We start from the raw sequence: 22,644 nt of genomic DNA on the forward strand, positions 1-22,644 counted from the left end.
ATGCCAGACGCAGGATCAGCTCAGGACACTCACACAGAACTAAACAGATACATATGAGAAGTGTCTCACAAACTTGGATTGAGTTTGGTGTTTGTGGTTTGTAGTTGTTGAAATGTTTTCACCTGTTTGTCTATTTGTTCATCTACAAAGAGGGGAAGTGAGAAAAAAGGGAGGATTTGTGTACTTACAGATGTGAAAGGAGGGATTTGTGTGTAATCCTAAACTGATCTGCTCTTGTCAAGACTAGAGTGTGTTTGATTTTTATACTACCAGACATACTGTCTTTGTGTGGAAATAATAGTTAATTCAACAGCAATTACTGCTCAACACTAATAATGCATTTGTTTTATTTAGGACACTGTTGTTATATGCTGCATAATTAACTGTTGGTGTGAGTAATTGGACTACTTTTTACTAGGGCTTTGCAATTAATGGTATTTTAATTGAATAAAAATCAAACTATCAATGATCAGGTTACGGCCCACAGCCAATCCACTGTCAGTAATAGCATGTGGTTTGGAGCAGAATTTAGACTTTGGAGAAACACTATTATTATTTCTTAATGCCACCCATTATTCAATCCACCCATGATGTTCAAAAGGTAGTCTTTTAGTCTTTCCAAGTGAATTACAACATACAACTATGTAGTCCAACATAGTGTCATCTCCTCACATGCTGTAACCACAGGCTAACCACAAGAAGAGTGCTTGTAAATCCAAGGCAATTTGTATCCCAATAAATGGTTAACCCTAAGGCCACAATTTTACTGTCTTATACATGTAAATTTCAGGAAGTGTACATCACGTTGGCCCTGACAATACTCAAACTGAAGGATAAAACTTCCATTTGACTATAGACAAATATGGTTTATGACTTCCCTCACACATTTCGTCGGGTGTCCAAAAGAGCTTCCTCTTTAAACTGCTCTTTAAACGTTGAAGTCTGGGACGCTCTTCTCTTACTTCCACATGTGGTGCGTTCAGGTGCACCGTCAAAAGCGCCTGTCAGCACCTTATTGAGAAAGTGTCAGTGTGCTCTCAAAAGTCTGTGTGTGAGTCAGGAGCCGGCCACGGCTCCGAGAGTGAGCTTTTGCCAACATTATCTAGAGCAGTGGTTCTCAACCTTTTTCAGCCGCGACCCCCAAAATTACAATTGTTGGCATTTGCGACCCCAAAAACAAAAATAGACTAAACTACAAAAGTATATCTCAGTAATTTTCCCGGATATAGGCCTGGATACATACATTTGGTATTCCAACTAAGAGGACTCTACATTTGCCTCTGCGTGTGAAGGGCGTCAAGCTTTGTTTAATATTATGTATTCACTTTTCACATTTTATGGGGGCCCCCCTGAAATCATTTTGCGACCCCCATGAAGCTCATCAGTGACCGCACCTCCTCCTCGTCTCCTTCTCATATGTTCAGGTCCAGGTGGAGAACCACTGATCTAGAGAATTATTATTTTATGTATACATTTTATATAAGTATACATATTTTCTAAGGCCATAGTGAACAATTGGAATAGAGAGTATACTTATATAATTGTAGTTTATCAGTATGAGTAACACATTTGCATTGTATAAAGAGTAAACAAGATAATGTTTACAATGTATTAAATAAAATAATTCCATCCCTCTTCTCCCGCTTATCCGGGGCCGGGTCAAAAATATTTAGTTTATTGATTTAATAAACTAAATATTACTGTATGATTGAACTGACTTGCTTAAGTGCGCTGTCTTTAATGCATCACTCTAATGGTGTGATATGGGAAACATAAGACCAATGAGATCATACATTTATTGAGTTACTGTACAATTTCTCGTATAGATGTATGTTTTTGTGCATTTACCGCCACACACATTCTCTAGGCTTTTGATGATGTGGTGATGATGAGCTACTTTACACCCCATTATGCTGACAGCGTTCCTTTGTTGAGTGAGCAGAAAAAGGGCTTAAGTGTATGTGACGAGATCCATAATGAAAAATTGTTATGCCTCTGTATAGCACACACATTATTTTATGCTATATATAATAAAATCTGACTATAATCTGATTTCTCGACCTTTAAGATAATTTAAACATGAAAACTGCAACATCTGATGAGAGTAATCAGAAGGATCATGATCAGAAAGAAGTTTTAACTCAAAAAATCTGACAATAGAAAACACTAGATGATTGATGTAATTATTACTTACGGTAGGTTGGTATCTCAATGCCAATTTTAGTCTTGAATATGTTTTGGAACTGTGCTGTTATTTCTAGAAGCACACATACATACACTATATATACAGCAGTAGTAAACAATCAGTACCTATGGCAGCTTGACACCTGTTAGCGGGACAACAGGGCCCATAAAATCCCATCAGTCTGTGTGAAGACGAGTGCCGTGGCCTTGGTCAACAAATGGCTTAATGGGCAGCACGCAGGATTATGCGTCTCACAACACGCCAGCAGTGCCGCAAGATTAAATAAAAGAGCCAGGCGTGATGATGGATTGAGGACGTCAGATAATCGTCTACCGTACAAGAAGACTAGAAGAGATGCTGGGGCTGACATGAAACACAGAGTTAGCAGGGGGGCGGGTGCATTCTCACTTTGTTCCATGAGCTGACAGTTGTGGCAGCGGCAGGATGGAGTGGCAGCAGCTGTTTGGTGGCAGGCGCTCGGGTTACAAGCGTTGGCAGGGCCTTTGCTTCAGGACGGGCACAGGGGCACGTTGGGGAGGCACAGTAGTGTTTGTTCTCTGAGGGTGGGCACGGGGGGTCCACTGGTGTTCCTGGCACTAGAAGAGAGGACCTGAACCGTAGGTGTGACACAGAGGGTCCCAGGACAAGACATAACACACAGCTGTCCAGCTCTCACAGGACCCCTGGTGCCATTAATTACAGACACCAGCCATACACTCAAGTGTACAAGAGCCAATTAATTTAGACCTGTGCTGCACTGAGCGACTGGTCACCCTAAAATAAATTGTGATAATCACAATTTCCACACATGGTCATTTGCATTGTTTTGTTATTAAGTCAATGCTTGTAAATTGAATAATAATCAACTGGAAGATTGAAACGTGACGGCATGTTGTTGTACTGCTGTGTGTAGACACTATCACTCGTAACCAATTCTATGGATAAATCTGACTATACAGACAAGGAGTGTAGCCAACTATGCAGAATAAACATTCTGTGTGAGTGAAATGTAAGCTTCAATCTGGCCTGAGCAAATGTTATGTTTCATTGCAGCTGCTGCAGACTATAGAGGCGCTGCGCTCTGATGTGGCATGTGTCTGCACTGGTGTTCCTGCCCTATGGAACCATTGGTTCTGATAAATGATCAGAACTAACTACACATCTGTTTTGTTGGAGATTAACATTTATTATCCAGATAATGATGACATTTGCTGTATCTCAAGCACTTATACTTTTAAGTACTATAGTTTGATCCTTACATAATGTTGTGTTTGTTTTCTTTGTGACAGATTAAATACACTAAAGTGATGTTTAACGTTTAAGCTTCTGTTGGTATAAATCAACTAGATTTTCGGGATTCACGATCATTCTGTATTATTGAAGGTCTAGTAGAAGATCAATAATCAATCAAGAAACTAAATTAACAGTTTATTTTTAAGACTTGCACACATAAGAAGTATACTCAAGTCCTCAAAAGTCCTAATCGATAACCACAGTCGCCAAGGACATACATGCATTAACCTTTATCAATCGCTCCTCTGTGCTCTCCACGTCTTCCTGAAGTACTCTCTCTTCTTAATTTGCCCGACTAAATATAATCTGTGTCTCGCACTAATGGCCCTGCTTATTTTTCATCGTAAGACGGACTCATAAATGTCACAGTGACGACTGAAGGTATCATTTCAGATCATTTAAAACTAAAAACCATTACTGTATTTCATCTAGCTTTGCTTTTTGTTGCTCATCCCTCACTCCTTAAGCAGAAAAGTGCGTCTCATGTTTTGCCTAATTCGGACAGGCGGTCTGTTGAGTGCAATCTTAGTCGGTGGAGGTGGCTGTGTGGTTGCATGTGCGATGTTGCTTGGTCATATCTGGGCCCGTGTCTGGTGTTGTCTTCCTCTCCTTGTCAGCAGAGCGGCCCGTTATGATGCACACTCTTACAGTAAGTGAAGGAGTGATGTTTCAGTAGATGGATAGCGTTTCCAGGATTTATCGACCAGCCGCGGATCGTGACGCTGCATTGAGACACATTAGCGGGACGGAGAATTGACGGCCTGTCGGAGGTAAAGAGCCTTAGAAGGGAGGAGAGGAGTTAAGGCATCACCTATGTCCACGCAGGGCACACTCGGGGGGCATCGATCCAGACCGCACACACCGCTCCCTCCAACAGTTGGCTTCCTGTGTTTTCATTGCGTTATCATTGAAATAGAAAACAAGCAATGTCGGGAGGAAAGGTTTCTGATAGCTCTGGGCCTAATGGCCTTCAGGGACAGACATGTGCACAGATCGGACTAATGAGAGAGCAGACACCAAGAAGGCGCTAATGCAGGGAAAGTAGTGGCTGTTTCTGGGCAGTAGTCCATTGATCATGTCCGAGTTTCTATAGGACATTATCATACATCAATGAAAAGTCTTTAGCACTTTCATAATTGAACACGCAGCCACTCAGGGGTGGGGCATATTTATTGCGTTCACTTGGGACATGTGGGTGGAAAAGTAACTGTATTTAAAATATAAATGTTTTTTTCTTTTCTAAAGCTTATAGTTTGATCATAGATGTCAGGACAGCACTGTGCAGTAAATTGTAAATGATTTTAATATACTGTGAACCTTTAATACGTTACATATTTTCACTGTAAATAACCTTTACCTTTTGAGCCTTTTAAGGTATTTTTTCTAATAGTACTGATTATATTTACTTCTGCCATATCAGAAAAGCTACCTTTTAGCCATTTTAAAAACACATTGTCTATTCATTCTTTTCAAATCTTACCTATTTAAATATCAATAGTGTTTCAAGTCAGTTAATAGAATAGAATAGAATAGAATAGAATAGTACAGAATATAGCACAATATGCAAATGCTTTACCCCCAACTCTTCAGCTCAATGGAGCGTTTTGGAGTGAGATAAAAGTTGATTTGTTCTCTCCGTGTCAGAAGACCTGACTGTGAGAAGAATGCATTGATGCTTGTATAAAGTGCTGCATATCTGACACACATGTGAAACATTACTCTATTGTTTGTTGTGTGTTCTCACAGACACTCATCATTAACATCAAATGTCTCTTTGTTGTCTTCAGTCTGTGAATGTTAATAAGAGTAATCTTCTTAAATCATGTTTATTGGTCAGTTTGATGGATTCTCTCAACACTTTACCCATGAGTGCTCTATATTTTCATTTCTGGTACTTTTCCGTGTACATTTGTAGTATAACTTGTACAAGCTCTGCATCATTTTCTCTAAACATTTGTTTCCAAGCTGCTGAGACCGAGGCTCAAGCCAAGAAACAGGTGTCAGATTTTTCCACATGTGTGTTATCCAGAAAAATGAGACACATGCTGAATCACAATTGTAAACATGCTGGCGTTTCCCCCTGACCTCTTTGAACTGTTTCTCCTCATTAAAGGCTGAGGAGCAGGATTGACAAATGGCCTTTGGGTCAGCCAGCAAAGAAGAGACAGGGTTTCTCTGCCAATACTGTAGGCTCCCTGTGTTTCCCATCAGCCCCCTCTACAGCTGCTTTACCACTCTCACAAGAACTCTCCCTGCTCCAGTGAGATAATACAGAAAGAGTAAGTTAATGTATGGACGCTTGTCACCTGGCTAAAATAGGGATGTCAAGATCAAGATACGTTAATTGCTAATCATGATTATTCAGGTCACAGTATAATCGTAGTATAACCCAAAAATATGAATCATGACCATTTTAGAAGAACATTTTTGTATTTTTAGTTCAATCTGTAGTCCAAAAAAATGACCTAAATGTGAATAACATTTTATTTATTTTGTGATGTGATTTTTTTATCTCGTGATGTTTTTTCTCACAATAGTTGTTATAAATAAACACTAAAAATGTATATCGTGACACCCCTAGTCCAAAACTATATTCAATATGGTGTGTCTTTATGTTTTACATGTTGTAACTGTAGTAAAATTGCAGAAAAGCGTAATACAACGGACCTATACAACAACAACAGTTTCTATGAGCTGTTTTTCAGCATGAGTTTCAGTTTAGTTGATTCCCAATGATTTTGTATATTTGTGCATACACACAGTAAATATAAAATCTAAATAGTAGTTTGACATGTTTGCCTGGCCCTGTGTCCTTCCACACCAGCCACAAAACTAAATCTTCATTTAATTTTCTTATTTAGGAGTTGACTTAATTTAATAAACCCCAGTCATGTGCTAAATGGGCCGTTATGTGTTTGTCAGTGTCTTATGGCTTGGTGCTGTGGCCCGTGATGTTTTTGTGATTGCTGTTGACTTAAATTACTTTGCACATTTGATAAATCATCCAGGGATTGTGATGGATGGAGTTTGGGTGTGGTGCTTTAATTTACAAGCCAAAGACTGATGATTGAAGTGAAAAACAATATGGCTTTTAACAACAGAAAATTCCCTTTTCGAGAGAGACCTTTCTGGTCACGCAAACACCTAAAGCCCATTTGTGAACTGTATCACCAGTTTCACAGCCCTCGTAAACACACAAAAGAGCTTTGAGCACGGGAGGGAGGGGCGTGGGGGGCGTGGGGGTGTGGGTCCTGCACATGGAAAGTATTCAGTGCAGCCTCTAGTCCTGCTCTAGATCAGGCTTTGGGCACGGAGCAGGTAGTCTGACCAGACGCACTGGACCAATCCGGACTATTCATTTCCACCACATTATAACGCCATAAAAAGCATTTATCCAAACACCATTAATCACAAAGACTAATGAGCAGGCGGCTTGTAAAGGGCCTCCACAGCCAGTGAGTGTCGCAGCTCAGCCCCACCTGTCTGCGCCAACTGGTGCGGAGAGCAGTGCACAATGTTGCACCCGAGCGCTTACAAGATAAGATAAGAGATAAGATAAGATATAAGATATTCCTTTATTGTCCCACATGGGGAAATTTCATTGGTGCAACGCAGGTAGATACAGAGGTAGATACAGAAGAACAGATCACTTATAGGAAGTCTGAAAAACACTTTCAGTAGAAGATCTCCTATAAATAAATAAAAACTCCCATAGACAAATAAATAAATATATACCATTGCATGTGATCCAGACAGTAATTGCACATGAATATGTGTCACAAGCTGAGCACAAGCAGCGAGGCAAGACCTGAACTGCATTTTACTGCATGAAACAACTAACATGGGGTTGAGTGAACTACAGAAGAGCCACAAATCCCTCAGTTCAAAGTATATAACATTAATGAAGAACAGCATTAATGAAGACAGCTCTTGCAGTGTAAATCCTGTGTCTGATAACTATAAAGCCAACTAAGATCACTTGTTATGGGTTAGAAGTTAGGGTTAGAAGTTAGGGTTTTATGTAAATCTGCTCTCTAAATCATAAAATCAAATAAATATTTTCTGAGAAAATGCTAATGAATTGTGTGTGCTGTTGATTTATCAAGACCATAAGGAGTATAACTGCGTGAAAATGTTGGTGTAAAATTGAGTTTACCCATCTATGTGGCATTAGAAATGATTTGGATTCTCATTTGAACTGAAACGGTTCACAGAGGCTGTTCATCTTATTTCATCAGTCTGTCCTCGTCCTTTGAAAGTCACAGGAGGAGATGCGACTGTTTGAGTAACGTCTTCTCCTCTTCTCCCGTCCCTCTTATCATTGGCTTCTCCAAAGCCGCACTTGTGTCAATCCTGTCTCCTTATCTGGGAACAAGAATATTTTCGGCTGGTTACAGGCAGGTTTTCAAACACGTCCCTCTCTCCGTGCTGTTCAGACGTGCTCTGGATACTTGCGCTGAATATTCACCTTATTCCGGAAGTTACCTTGCTTCTCATCTGTTGCAATCCTCTTTCCGGTTGTATTATTATACATCCTTATAATATATTATTATAAGTGGTGAGACTTTTCCCTTGTTCCCTTTTTTTGTCCCTTTTTTAATAGAGAAATGGAACAGAGAAAGAGAGAGAGATAGAAAGTAGCAGATTAAAGAAAATCACAACATCAAAATAAAACTAAGGCACACAAACTCCAAAATAAACGTCCCATTGGACCAAAATCTGTCAAATTTGTCCAATTTCAAGTCCAAATATGATCTTCCTAAGATTTAAATCTCATAAAAACATTGATGTGCTGGATCATTAAAATCATCAATATATATGATGTTGTTGGCCTGAATATTTGAATACCTTCATCATAACTTCTTACATGTGGCTTTTCTCCCAAAGGAGCAACAGCAGAGGACCCACTTATAATACTTGCAGTTTCTGATGGTAAATAAGATGCAACACGTCCACTAAATACCACTTAAAAATTTTCAGTAGCACTTGATATATCTTCTGGCCCTAAGTCTTTGATTATTTTAAACAAGCCACATATTTTCTCCACTGTAAATCCACCCATTTTCCTTTCCTTTTGGCAGTCTGTTTCTCCGTGGCTTGACAGTGTTTGGTTTAAACATTCTTACACTTTGACACAGTCCATGTCAGATTTACTGTCTTTATTGAATGCTTCCTGTAGCTTCCAGTGAGACAAAAACACATCGACGATAAACTCTGGTGTACGGCGTACATTTTAGGACATTGTCATTCAGCAGATTAAACTCACAATTTACTTAGAAATCTCAAGATAACTCACTACACAATTTGTTTCCTTTCTACTGTTGTAAATATAAATTCTACAAAGATTATTAGCTGACTAATACAAATTCTGGTTAAACAGGAAACCATCGAACGATTACTCGACTAAGCAACTAGAGGTCTACATTCCTATAAGAGTGAAATCCTTAATTCACTTAAAATCGCCAATGTTTAACAGAGCACCGCTCGTCTGTGACCGGCTTTACGAACTCAAACGTTCGGAATGATAAAGTTAATGTGACGTTAACAGCCAAGTGGACAAACAGCCTGTCAAAAGTGTGGATAAAAAGAAAGGTCCAAGTTAATTGTAGATATCCACAAAGTTGACCCTGACGGGAAGTCTCCTCATTTCTTGTGCACCGTCCAGCTTGTTGTGAGCCATTATTAGGCTTGGAGACAGGTGGAGGCACTCGGCAACAATCCATCTTGTTAGTGGCACTGCTGAATCTCACGCTAGGTTGATCTTTTGTTTTTCCTGCGCAAACCCTGGAATGAGGCTATGAACTTTTGACACTCCGGCATATGGGGCCTCGTGCAGTCTGCAAAGTCTTTATTAAGTGCAAAGTCATGGTTCAATAGTAAGACAAAAAACGAAGAAAAAAAAATCCACTTTTTCACGAACAGATTAATGTATTGTCTTAGAAGTGGTTCTTAAGAGCTCCATTGAATCATGTGGCTGCCCATAGGTCCCTGTTCCCTGTGTGTGGTATAACGGGAGTTCACATGTTATGCTGTAATGCGACCAGGCAGGTGTGAGGGTCACGGATAGGTTGGCGGGCCAGTGTGGTGACCCCCGTGGTCTGCTTTGTCTAACTGTCAGAGGAACCCCTTAATTAGAGCGGCGGGCCGGCTGTGTCTGCCCCGGCCGCTTGGCTACAATCCCTTCATTAAATGCTCCTGGTTGACTTGGCATGAAGAGCAGCGCTTTCCCCCGTCCCACCGAAACAAAGGCCATGTGGACTAGATCACCTCGCGGCTTGCACTTCCACATCCAACTTAGGTATATATTAGCAGGTATAACGTCATATTTCAACAGTAGTGGAAGAAGTACTCCATTCTGTTACTCAAGTAAAAGCATCACATGACAATCATACAATTATTGAAGCACTTGTTTAAAAATCCAAGGTATTAAAGTGTTTTTGTGCAGATTTACTATTTAAGAATGATGAATGTGTTGATCTTGATAAAGAATTCATCAGAATGTATGTTTGTAATCACAACAGTAGTTTCCTCGGTGATCGATGTTTCTATAATTCTAGACTTTTCATATGCTTATTTTTGCTCAAAGCCAAGACTTGAACTCAAAGCCTTTATGCAGGATGCCACCATAAACATGCTAATAGGCGGAAAGTGAAATTCTTGTGATCATGTAGTAGAAAGTACAGATTTCTGCTCTCCAATGTAGTGAAGTAAAAGTACACAGATGCATAAAATTGAGCTTCTAACAGTACTTCGTTACTTTCCGACACAGCTTTCATCACTCATTGGCACTTATTATCACTGTTTGGAAATGTATGACTTTCCTTCCTCAATATATTAGACTTTGAGGACACGTGTGCAAATGTGGTGATGGAGGAGATACTTTGAAATAGTTCTACTGCTGAGGAGAAGATGGAGAATTTTCAAGGGTTTCTGGGGCACGAGAGAGGAATAAGATCAGGGCGATTGCACCTGGATGTGAGAGATAAACATTTATAATGTTGCAATTGTTGTTTTTGGGGTGAAGCAAAATTAGAATATTGAGTATTTCGTCTACAATTATAACTTAAATCATAAATGGGTTTCAGGCATAAAGATTCCTTCCTCATTTGAAGAATTTCAAATGGCAACAGTCCTTCATTGTTATAGCAATAGAGCAATTCAAATTAAAATTCTGAATAGGACGGTCCTCACAAAATCCAAAGATCAAATCAGGAAGGAGTCATTTGTTTGAACCCCATGAATATAAAAATAACCTCATGTCGAGTGTTTTCCCCCCAAAAAATGTGTAAAGTGATATTTATTCCCTTTTGTTGATAATTTTATGGTTCTATCACTTTTTGTGTTGAATATGAAAACATTTGCGGGCACATTTTAGCACATTTCTGATGCATTGTTAAAATATTGTCTTAATATCTTGGTAATGCAACAACTTCTCAAGACCTAGTACCATTTGTAGCTTTTTAATGCTCTTTTGTAGTTTGGGCTATTGCAGACACAAACTATATTCAATTAAATTATCATATTGTATTTATATGTTAGGGTAACAACATAATAAGATAGTTAAGGTCAATTTAGATCTTAAACATGAATTAATCATCTTATGCGTGTAGGCTTGTTGTAAAAGTGATGTATTATACTTGCACATACACTAAACATAAAAAATTGTGGGATGGAATAGCATCAATTTGACATGGAAAAAACAACATAATTACAGCTCAGTTAAGTTTTGCTTCACTGTAGTTTCACCTGCTTAGGCCTGATAATTTGAAATGTTAACAATAAATATCATTATATAAGTGAATGTAACCTATTTTTACTTCAAAAAACACATTTTTTTCTATTATTTTCTGGATATTTAGTAGTATTTAGCGTTAACATTTTGTTCATTGTAAACCTCCAGCCTAAAGCGTCTAATGCAGGACAATCCAGGGTTATTCAAACATGCTTGAATCAATCGAATGAAAGTACTGTAGCTAATCTGGGCATCTTTAGCCTTAACATGAATATACCTTGAAATACCTTAAAGCCAGGTGCGGTGGAGGTAGATCCAGTTCGATGCTGTCTGAGGTTGTGCCTCGACATCTGAGCCACAGGTGTGTTTTCAGGTGCAGGGCCTTTTTCACTGATAGAGTTACAGCCTCTGATTTACTTTCACTTATTGAACAAAATAACACCGGGTCTATCCTCAATAGGACTATTGTGTAGTTGCAACCCACCACTAATCACACTGACCCCAACAGGAAATGTGACCCAAGCAAGTCAAAACAACATTTTACTCTATATTATACCAATTATTGTGTGGTATAAACAATGCGATCTGTGAAAATGTTGGTTGTTGAAATGTAAACACGATTTTTGAGTGCTGACAAAATGGGAAAACCTGTGATGATAGAAAAGTATGTATCCAGTTAAAAGCATGAGAATATCGCATCGTGCTTGAATTGAATGTGAGTTAAAATTGAGTGATATACAGTATGTTGTTCATCTGGTGCTTTGATCTGCAAAGTGCCATAAAAGTTACTGCTGTGAGGATGTTGACTTTGGAAGACATTACAGTTTCAATGCATGCAACATAACAATAACTATGCAAGCATGGCAAGCATATTAATGGTTATGAATAAAGTTCTGACATTTACTGCCACAAGTATAATGTATTAGCACAGTTGTATTCTTTTCATTATGAGTTATGACTTACTGCAGTCGGATAGGTTTGGTCCTGAGTGAAGCAGCAAACACTGCACATGATGAGAGACAGAGTCATAACAAAAGAGCTCAAAATGCTAAATCTATTAACACCTGACTGTACTATTACTATTGCATCATAGTGGATGAAAATAGCGTCAAGAACAAGACCAAGTCAACATTAGGACTAAAAGTAAAGACATAACAGCACACACATTTTAAAATGTCACACATTTAAAAGAAATTTAAGCAAAATCTACATTTTCAAGCACAGACAATGTTTTCAGGATTCACTCTCTTTGTCTTTTAAAATCTAACAAAAAAACATAATTTAGACCATTTCACGCATGCAAGGAGTTCCAAGCTGCAGGGGCAGCATAGGAAAAAGCTCGCTTCCCCCAGTCAGTGCTCACACGGGGGACAGCCAAGCCAAACAGGTCACTAGGGCACACAAGTAGGAAAGTCCACAACTCATATCACTTTATTCACTAAAAGTATCCAATGTGTGATCCTCCTGGCACCATCCAGCCTTATCATAGAGTTCACAGCCTCCCACAGCCCGTTGTGAAGCTCAAAGCACAATGATACACAGTATCCACGTTTACCTAAAACAATCCCAATGGTTGGGGGTTTGATTCCAACTGAGACCAGTGCCTACTCTATGGGCAATTAACAATGAACTTACTGGCCATAGAACATTATAATTCTTATTTTCTTTATTCTAGATAATGGTTAATGCAGGTAAATTAACATAAAGTCAGGTGCTTTTAGGAACAGGAGTGTTCTCCCAGAGGTCATTGATATTACCAATTTTGGAATTAAAGAATGAAAGAACAAAATTAATGTCAGAGTTTTGGCCTGGGCTCATATGGATAGAATGAAGGGAAATTCAATTCAACATTTATTTCTGACTCAAAGTGGTCCATATAATAAGAAAAACAAAATAATCTATCTACAATATTGTATAACGTTATGCACAAGCTGATATTATAGCACAATAGTAGGTGCACTTTAACTTAAAGCGATAAAGTGTGTATGTTCCCACCAGCAGAGAGTGGAGCTGCAGGGATCTCACTGTGACAGCCTTTTCACCTCTTTTCAATGACATTTTTCTTCCTCTTGACATTCTGTGAGACTTCAAAGCATCAGTCTTTCTGGTCTTCGATTGTTACTATTGTGTGAACAGTGCCATAGTGAATATTCATCAGGCTCTTTCATTCAGACCCGGCAGGGATCTGACAGCTGACAAAGTGATCGTGGGATGGGAAACTTGTGGGATATGAAGAGACGACATCGACTCTAGTGTCCAAAAAGTTCTGAAGCATTTTAACAATGGTTTGAAGTAAACTGTGGTCCGTATCAAAGACATAAGATGGATTTTTTTTAGACAAAGAGATGCAAAATGTCATTGTAATGTCTCACCTGGAGTTAAATGGCCGTAGCCGTCTTACATGACTTAAAATACAGACATTTTTACGTCTCACTTTTTGAACAGTTTGTGGATTTGGTGTGGACAGCTGTGTTGCTACAGTAATAAACTTTCAGTGACAGCACCTTTGACTGTGAGCTGCTGAAAATCTCCTAATTTCACAGAGCTGAGTGTCAGATTGACTCCAGATGGAAGATCGCTCAAGACACGCATTCCACGTCCACCCCACATCTACATTATTCACTGATACCCTACGCAGACATGCACGCCATTGTTATGTGTGAGGCAGTCGTGGCTCCAATGAAGGAAATCAAAAACTGTCATGGCCCATTGTGACATTACTGCCTGGTATTAATGCATAGAATAGAGATGGGTTTATGAAATAGAGATGGGTAATTGCTAATAAAATAAGAGGGCTCTGGCTGTGAGAGGGCACAAAACAAATCACACGTAATCTCCAACCTCAATTTACAGTATATCAGCTCTCCACGTTTGTCCGTGGACTTAACAGAAAGTGGTGTTCGCAACATGTTGCATCAGATGTACACTAGGGCTGCAACGATTAATCGGTGATGCCCTGTTTTGTGGATCCTGGTGGAGCACATTTACGGAATGTTTGAGCCCATTTAGGGAGTGTTTTTCATCAAATACACTTCATTTACACATTTTCCCTGTCATTTTCAGGCAATCGCGGCTCAATTTGAGTCATGAAACGTGTGTTCTCAGGCGTGTTGGTATGTTTTGGAACCTATGTATTGACCAGTTACCGATTGTTCAATGACTAAATTATATTGTTATATATTAATGACTAGTTGTGTTTAATCGATTAACTTGTTGCAGCCCTACTTGACTTAAAATGTTAGTTGGACCATTCAGACTCTACATGCCAAAGTTCTGCCCGCTTGTTGAGTTGTTAAGGCCTGGCACACGTATGACGCAGTCTCGAGAGTTTGAATCCGACTTTGAATAGTCACTGCATGTCCTTCCTTCTCTCTAATCCCCCCTTTCGTTCTCATCTGTCCTGTCCAATAAAACTTAAGGGCAAACAATCCTTTAATCAAATATATTCATCTATCTAGACACATTCAGTCAGCATTGTTTTTCTTCTAACTCATTGAAATTATATTATAATCTCAATCTTTTGCCCAAAATTGTAGCTTGTAAGTTTTACAGTTTCATTTTATTCCAGATTTATAGAGAACCAACTAACCAAAAACTATAATTATCCAACCTTTAGAAATTGTAAGAAATATATATATTTTGCCATAAAAGTCCTAATAATTCATTAAGTCAGTTCACTGTCGGTTAAGTTTTCTGTCTAAGTCCAGTCCAGACTAACCAGCCAATAGGAGTTAAGGTGTACATTGTGGCATCTCTATCCAGCCATGATCAAGACTGAACCTACTCACTTTAAACCCTTTTACTCCGTCTTTCAGCATCCCACCTTTTGCAATACGATGTTTAAAAATACATTCTGCTTGAGATTTTCCCACTTTTCTGCCTGAGCGAACCCCAGTCCCAGACACAGAACTCTGACTTCATTAATCATCCGTCAGGACTGTGTGTGTGATGACAGCCTCTTTCTATATGAACTATAAAAAGGAAACGTTAGAGTGGAATTTATGAAAAGCAGAAATTGAAATAGTCGTCTCCACTTTGGCCTGACCCCTCCTCCGCCCGCTCCGCTCTGTGTTGTGGCTGAGAATCTTCCTGCTGTGCGTTTGATGGAGCGCAGAAGGTGCACTGACCCATTCACACATCACTCCTCTGGCCCCAAACAGACTTATTGCACTTAACAAATCAGCAGAGACAGCCGCAAATTTCAGCCACTGCTAAACAATTTGACCGAACCAACAATTTAATTATTTTGGAGTATTTAGGGCTTGTAAGTATAATTGTAAAACAGATTTTCTAAAAGTTATTGGACACTAGGTTTGCAAGACATATCGCAATCGAAGTGAAATAGGTATTTTAACATAATTTCCTTTGCAAACAATAAATAATCCTGTTTTATCATGTTAAAAAAAACACCCTGCTGTAGTTCAGGCTCTTATGTTGTCTTGTATTAGTTTAGCAGTTCATAATTCATAACTCAAATGTTAACTCTTATTCTTATTATTTAAAATGTGAACTTTGAATATTAGTCAGAACAATTCCAAATAGATGTCCTTCCAAAGTGGTTCAGACCTATTGGACACACTTTTTAATGCCACAATCTGGCACACAGTTTGGTTTGTAATACTGAAAGTGTGTCCTACAACTTATTTCTCCAAGTACTTATTTTACTTCTATTATTAATACTACTATAACTGCTACTGCAATATATATAATGATTGCATACACTAGTACAGCTTTTTCCACTGATGTTAAAACAAAAAAAAACATGACTTATAGGTTTGTGCGCTCATTTTTAAAGCCCCACATGTTGGTATGGCACAAATTGTCTTTGAAGAGTAAAACGTCACTGTATAGATTTTCTCAGATGCAGTCCAAAGTAAGTGAATAAAGTAAATAATAAAAGCTGCTTGAGCTGCACAGGGCGACAGGTGCAGGGTGCTGCTGAGAACCTCATCAGTGATTCACACATTTGCTGTTTTTTCTCACTCTGCTCCATTAACTCCCCCCGCTCTTTGTGTCAAAGTAAACGTTTGCCAATACAGTACAATTCTGTTTGTGTGGCTTTCTTTGGACTTGATGTAATCTGTCTAATAGCGCCTCTAAATCCTCTTAAGTTGTTACTCAAATTAATCTCTCACCTCTGGAATGTGTCCGTTTTGTATGGGTGCTGTTGTGGGGCCGGGGCCGGTTGCGTGTGTGCCGGATTACTGGGCCAAAGTGTGGAGCGCGGTGGTGGTGCCTGGAGGTGTGAGGGCTCGTCACCTCTGATCACCTGATCCCGCCGCAGCCACACAACTGTTAGTGTTTGTCCAGACTTTTCACATACTTCAGCTCGGTCATTAGCCTCATTAGGAAAAGTACACAACAAATGGGTGTTAATTGTCTTGGTTAATGTCCTAAAATGAACTGGAACTTGGATTTTTTATTGAGGGTGACGATAAATAATTGCTTGAACACAGCAAAAACTATTTCTTGTTGGTTTATTTGCCGCGGTGTATATAACAGACCATCGGTCCAGACTAGGGTTGAACTATAGTTATAGTATAGTATAGTTAATGTATTGATTGCAAGCTTGACCTGACCTGTGTAGCTCTGAGGCCTCAAATGTTTGCCTGATAAAAACAGATTTCTCTTCTATTCCTTAACATCTAAACCTTTAATATACTTAATACTTCTTTTTCCATTTTGTAGAATTGACAAAAAAGCAAAGAAATCTATAGCGAGAAACACATTCACACTGAAATTGGTGTCAAATCTACGTAGATGGTATCAAAAATATCAAATGAAATCATTATTTACGAATAATTTGAAAAAGGTCTTGATTCTAGTTTCGAATGGTAAAATTTAGGGTGGTTACCATAGCAATTAAATATTTAAAACTAAATGCCTTATCTTTTGAGCGTGAAAAACTCCTCAAAATGTTGCCAATAACAGGAAGTTGAAACCCATGAAACACAGAACTAACACAAGACAATAGGGTAAGCCTCAAAATGGTTTAGTTATGAAAATGTCTTTGCATTGTAAAAACATAATCACTTTGGCATGCCATTTCAAACTGACCTTGTGCCGCGATTAACCCCAGGGCCAGACTTTAGACATTCTTTTAACACTGTGATACTTAGAGTTACTTAATGGGTATAACATATATTTAGTTTTCAGATAGTTTGTCAGCATTTGTGTCTGGTTTTACACTCCTTTAGCCTCATATTGACATTACTCCTCCCTGCATTCTCCGTCTCTGCGCAGGATTTTGATACGTCTCTCCACGCCACAGTGTATGTACCCTCGGCCCACTGTTTATAGCCCTTAGCCCCGATCACCGCCCGCGTCTGTCCCTTTTGGCATGCGGCTCTGTTTGTGCGCTCGTGGCCATTCCTCATAATGCCTTTCAGTGGAGCCTCTCTCACCTCATTCAAGCCTCGTTCACCCTCGTTGCCCCTGATCCGTGCCGCTTTCATTTCTGCCTATGACTGATGTGAGAATGTGTGCGAGACCCCCCGTCCCCTCAGCTGTTCCCCCGTGTAGTGCTAGTGGTCACAAAGAGGGCTGGACAAATCTCCGGCAGGCAGCCACTCTCAACACCTCTCCTTCCTCCCTTGTGTTTCAGTGTCTTAGGCTGTCAGTGGAGAGAGGAGCACCACTGCGAGGAGGCTCCCGGCTGTGCACGCTTCACTCTTTGGCTCCGTGGAAGAGAAGGATATAAGGTGTCCACTGTGAGGAGCCGAAGAAGGAGAAGGGTGCGGATAGAGGGGGCATGATGCTGGTCGGGTGGCAGCGGCGGGACCTGGCCTGGCGGGCAGCGCTGCTCTTTGTGGGACTGGCATCTCTGAACTGTGGAGCACAAGGTGAGTGGACTTGGTGGACGTTGTTTTGTGCAGTATGTTTGAAGTCATTGTGGTTTAGTGTATATTTCCAAACTTCTCCTTTGAAGTGAAAGTGAAAAGTGCCATATGAAATGTCTCTGTGACTCTTTGTACTGTGTGTATGCAAAAAACAAAAAATCGTTTTCTTTCCTTTTTTATTAACTTAAAAATGCAATGCTAAATCAGATTCAAATATCTTTCCTGAAGTGTACGAAAGTAAATATTACACAGTGAACTTTAACATGTAAAGACAAAATTGTGTGAACAAATGTGTTTTATCTTTCTATGGAGTGACATGATGATAAATACATAATACATATTGTCCTAAAACTCCCAAATGACACAAAAAACTCAAAATTATGTATTATGTATGTTTAAATGTAATTAGTGCTTATAAGATAGGAAACTAAAAATCTGATTCTTTGGGGTAATTTCAATGACTCAACCATTTACACAGCTGGTTCACACACTTCACACATGTATTATTTGGTGACAGCTTAAGTGCCTTCTATTTTTCTAACTCGTGGCATTTATGATGAGCAAACTCTATTCTTACAATCTCCAGCGTGCGCGCTGATGCCTTCCACTGCACACCCCCCTTTCGACTCCCATGTTCTGAATTGTTTTGGAACTAACCGCCAGTTGTCCTTTTTTACGACGAATGCCATTAATATCTTCCCTGTGAAAGAGCGGCTGGAGGAGACCACTTGTGCTCTGCTAAGTGTCATTGCAGAAAGAAGTCAATTTTGCTATAGATTGGTGGATTTGTGGCATCGATTGGGTTTTTCTGTCTGGACACAACATAGAACAGACCTAGTGCTGGTGATAAATGTGGCCAAGTGCACAGTCTGAGAGGCCTTACTACATGATATACTGGGACTGTGCACACTCGAATGATAAATGATGTGCCATTTTTTAATTATGCACTGGCTGTAAGTGCAATGCTCTTTAGTTTTTGAGGTATTCCATATTACTCTATTGACCGTATAAGGAAAATGTGTATGTTTTTTTTCTTTGCAATTTGTTTTATACATTTTTGAGGGTGGATTGATACCAATTTTCAACTATATTAAAAGATATATTAACAAATGTGTTCAAATGAAATAGATATTACTCTGGGATGCCTGATTTTTAAACCCTGAAAAGAGGAAATGGCTATTCAAATCCGTCTTACTAGTTCCTAGTGCTCACAAGTGCTTTGGTACTTTGCTTGTATTCATTTGGATAAAGACTTTGGATACGTGCACAACTTTAAAACAGCTTTGAGGAAGTGAATCTGGGGTGGACCACCAATTCACAGCCAATCAGCACTCATCCCAAAGCGACATATAGCGACGCACATAGCTCTTTTGTCTTTGTCAGCGATTGATAAAATGTTTTACAATTAGATGCTGACATCAGGCAGTGGTCTGATTTTGTCATCATGTACTGCTTTTACAACAGACACTTTTTTTGAGGTGAAAAATATAATGTACTCATTTACTAGAGAAAAGTGATGAAGCAGCTTTTACAGGTAAACAGTAGTACTAGAAGAAAACATACTATGGTACAATAACTGTGTACGATTTTGTTTCTTTCTTTTTTAGAATTAACTAAAGGACCTTTTACTTGACTAGTTCCAGTGTAGAATACTTATGTGAGTGAATTAGGAAGTTCTAATTGGTCAAACTTCATGTACTTTCATAATGAATTGTTTTAGTTTTCGCAACTCCTTCCTTAAACGCTTCTCTTTTTCTAGTCCACCTCTGTAAAAGTGTGCATTGATTGAGCTTTTCAAAGTTTGCTGCCACTTTCACAGTTTGTCCTCAAATACCTCAAGAGTTGATTTTTTTTTTTCTCAGCATGTCTGTCTCTTCATTTTGACAAAATGGTCCAGACCGAGTGGACCCACTGTTTTAACATTGATAAATGTGTTTAATGATATTTTTCATTTTTTTTAACTAAATGTAAAAGTAGACCCAGAGATCACGCACCAATCAGAGACTAAAATACTAACTTGACTCACTAAACAAAGCAATTGTTGATTTCTTTTTGCCAAAACGTACGTGACCTGATATTTTAGGAGTCTACTAAATGGGTAAAACATGTGGGAGGTTGCCATAAATCTTGGTGGCATGATTTTTGTGCCACCTGTTCCAGCCTGGGGGGTTAACGTGAGGGTCAGCTGTGCAAACCAGTGCAGTAATCTACATAAAGCGCATCATTATTTCAACTGTCAATAAGTGGTATAGGCTCCAAGTGCTGCAGCATGTAATGTTTGTGTTCTTGAAATAGTGCTCTATGACAGTGCATCTATTTGTGTCTTTATTGCAGCTGGTGGTCGACTTTAAAAGGACTGGGTTCGATTAGGGGGAGATGTTTTGACTGATAGTTGGACTCAATTTAATGTAGAGAACACTTTCAAAGGCCCAGTGTTGTGGGAGAAGTTAGTCGCTCTAATCCCTCATTCTGTCAAACTTGTACTCAAGAAGTAATCAAGAATTATTAACTTTTGTAATGTTTTATTTTTTGGTCAGTTTTCTGTCTCTACATATCGTCTTTCATGTGGAAACAGCAAATTTGTCTAATCTTCTCCCACATGTTTGTATTGTTTTGTATAATCCACACATTGTAACTTTAAAGGACTTCAAAATGCATGTTTACCCCATAAGTACATTAAGATTACCCCTTAAAGTATCTCCTACATGTACTTGACAAGGTTTGGACAGAGCATTCAGAAGGATTTGTTGACATCTAATCCTGAGTTATTAAAAAGTCTAAAGTTTTCTTAAAAACAAGATAATATGTCCAAAATGTTTTGTATCTAATGTCAATAAAATTAACCAAGACATTTAAAACAGGCTCTGTCCTTTTTTCAGATTAACATGTTCCAAATAGGTGCTATTTTAGCTGTTTTTACACATAAAATGCTGTATTTCTATAAGAAAACTTTACATGCTGAAAAACTTTTATACCATTTCTTAGATCTATGTGAGATGTTTCAAATTGATGTCTTTAGATTTAAGATTTGTTTTCCTTTTCACCTGCAGTGTCTCACCTTAAGCACAAATATGTAATAATTGCAGAAAGATCTAAATTCAATGGTTTGTATATATTTTCTATTCGTTGCCAGATGAATTTCTAGGTTTCAACTAAGGACTACTAAGGCTTGAAAATCTTAGTTGGCTTGTGATCTTGTGACTATAGAATGTCTTGGGTGTCTTTTAATCTGTAGTATAGGGCTGTAGTCATCTAAAGTCAGCTATTAGTCGACTAAAAGAGGGCGTGGCGTGTGATGCTGGCAAACGCTCTCAAAACTATAAAGTAATCTCAAGAGAATTTATGAAAAAAAAACTGATTTCCCTCAAAACTTCAGCTCACTCGTTGATATCACAGCAGCCATAGTGCTTTACATGTTGCTGTTCTTTCTTAGCGACTGGCTTCCTTGAGATTATCCGTCAATCACTTTCCATGAACAACTTCCACTTGTTTTCAGAGTGGTCCGTGCTCTCCCTGTTTTGATGACATTGGGTGTCGTGGACGAGGACACAGTGTGGTCCAGTGCAGCAGCAGTTGGCCCTGAGTGGATGGGGACGTCCAGCGTTATGTGCGCTGCTTCCTGTCAGGATGTGGATAGTGTTCCCCGTCAAACAGAACCTGATCTCCGTGCAGATGTGAGGCTCCTGCAGTCAGCCATGGGACAGGCAGAACGGCCGCATGTGGAAGTGGATCAGTGTAACATAGGTCGTCACAGTCTTGTCACATCGGGTAGCTTTACATTCGGCTTGTTCCAGTATGAAGCGTCTCTATGATTCAATTTGAACTGCGTACGTCTTCAGATTTGTTGCACAAAATGAAACAATTGCATTCAGACGTTCATTTTTTTTTTCAATTTTTGTTCTCTCTTTGGCCGTGTGTTTCTTTATTAACTTGTTAGTAACACGTTGTAGTGTCACTCGTGGTCAAGTGGACGTGCCAGCTGTGTGGAGTGGGTCTCAGCGTTGTGGGTTTGAATCCTGATCTCTGCGGTTTGCTGCATGTCTTTCCGTTGTCCTGTTCCCATGTCGCGCGACGCTGTCCTGTCGAATAGAGCCAACAGGCCAAAAAAACATAAAAAGGAAACATGTTGCATTAACTTTGTAAATAAGTAGATGAAAAGTGCACTGTGTAGCTTTTTGGACGGTCTTCCACCTGCTTGTCTCCATGAATATGTTATTGCTTTGCCTGGAATGTTCTTCCAAACATCTTTAGCTCCTTGGAGTTACAGGTCAGATCTGTGGAAGGGAACTTACAAAGTCAAGTGTTATATTTTTACCTTCCCTTCTTTTTTCTTTAGATTTGTTTATAAAAGAAAATGCAGAACTACAACTTGTGGTGGCATTAGAATTGTTTCTACTTTGTTAGATATAGAAACCATTATATTTGAGTAATATTTCTCAGACTTGACCAAAAAGCCCAATAATTCCATAACCCCTTTCACCCAAAGAATCAGAGAGAATAGCTGTGGTTAAGAAGAGAAACAAAAACATGTTGCTAATCCAAATTTACTTCAACATTAATCATGGATTATTAAATAATTTGCTTCAATAGCCTCG

The 22,644-nt window shown here is 39.1% G+C and overlaps 1 protein-coding gene across 1 annotated transcript in view; it reads left to right on the forward strand.

The window, feature by feature from the left end:
- bmpr1bb (bone morphogenetic protein receptor, type IBb) overlaps positions 1–22,644 on the forward strand; it is a 52,926-nt gene that overhangs the window by 19,923 nt on the left and 10,359 nt on the right. Inside the window, exon 3 of the mRNA XM_072453065.1 lies at positions 17,815–18,052. Coding sequence (XP_072309166.1) covers positions 17,962–18,052 — 91 coding nt within the window. The 5' untranslated portion in view covers positions 17,815–17,961. The remainder of the gene's footprint in view (positions 1–17,814; positions 18,053–22,644) is intronic.

This window comes from Eucyclogobius newberryi, unplaced genomic scaffold, assembly GCF_026437365.1.
Source record: "Eucyclogobius newberryi isolate DKJ021-1_F unplaced genomic scaffold, fEucNew1.0.hap1 SCAF_2, whole genome shotgun sequence".
Lineage (NCBI taxonomy): Eukaryota > Metazoa > Chordata > Actinopteri > Gobiiformes > Gobiidae > Eucyclogobius > Eucyclogobius newberryi.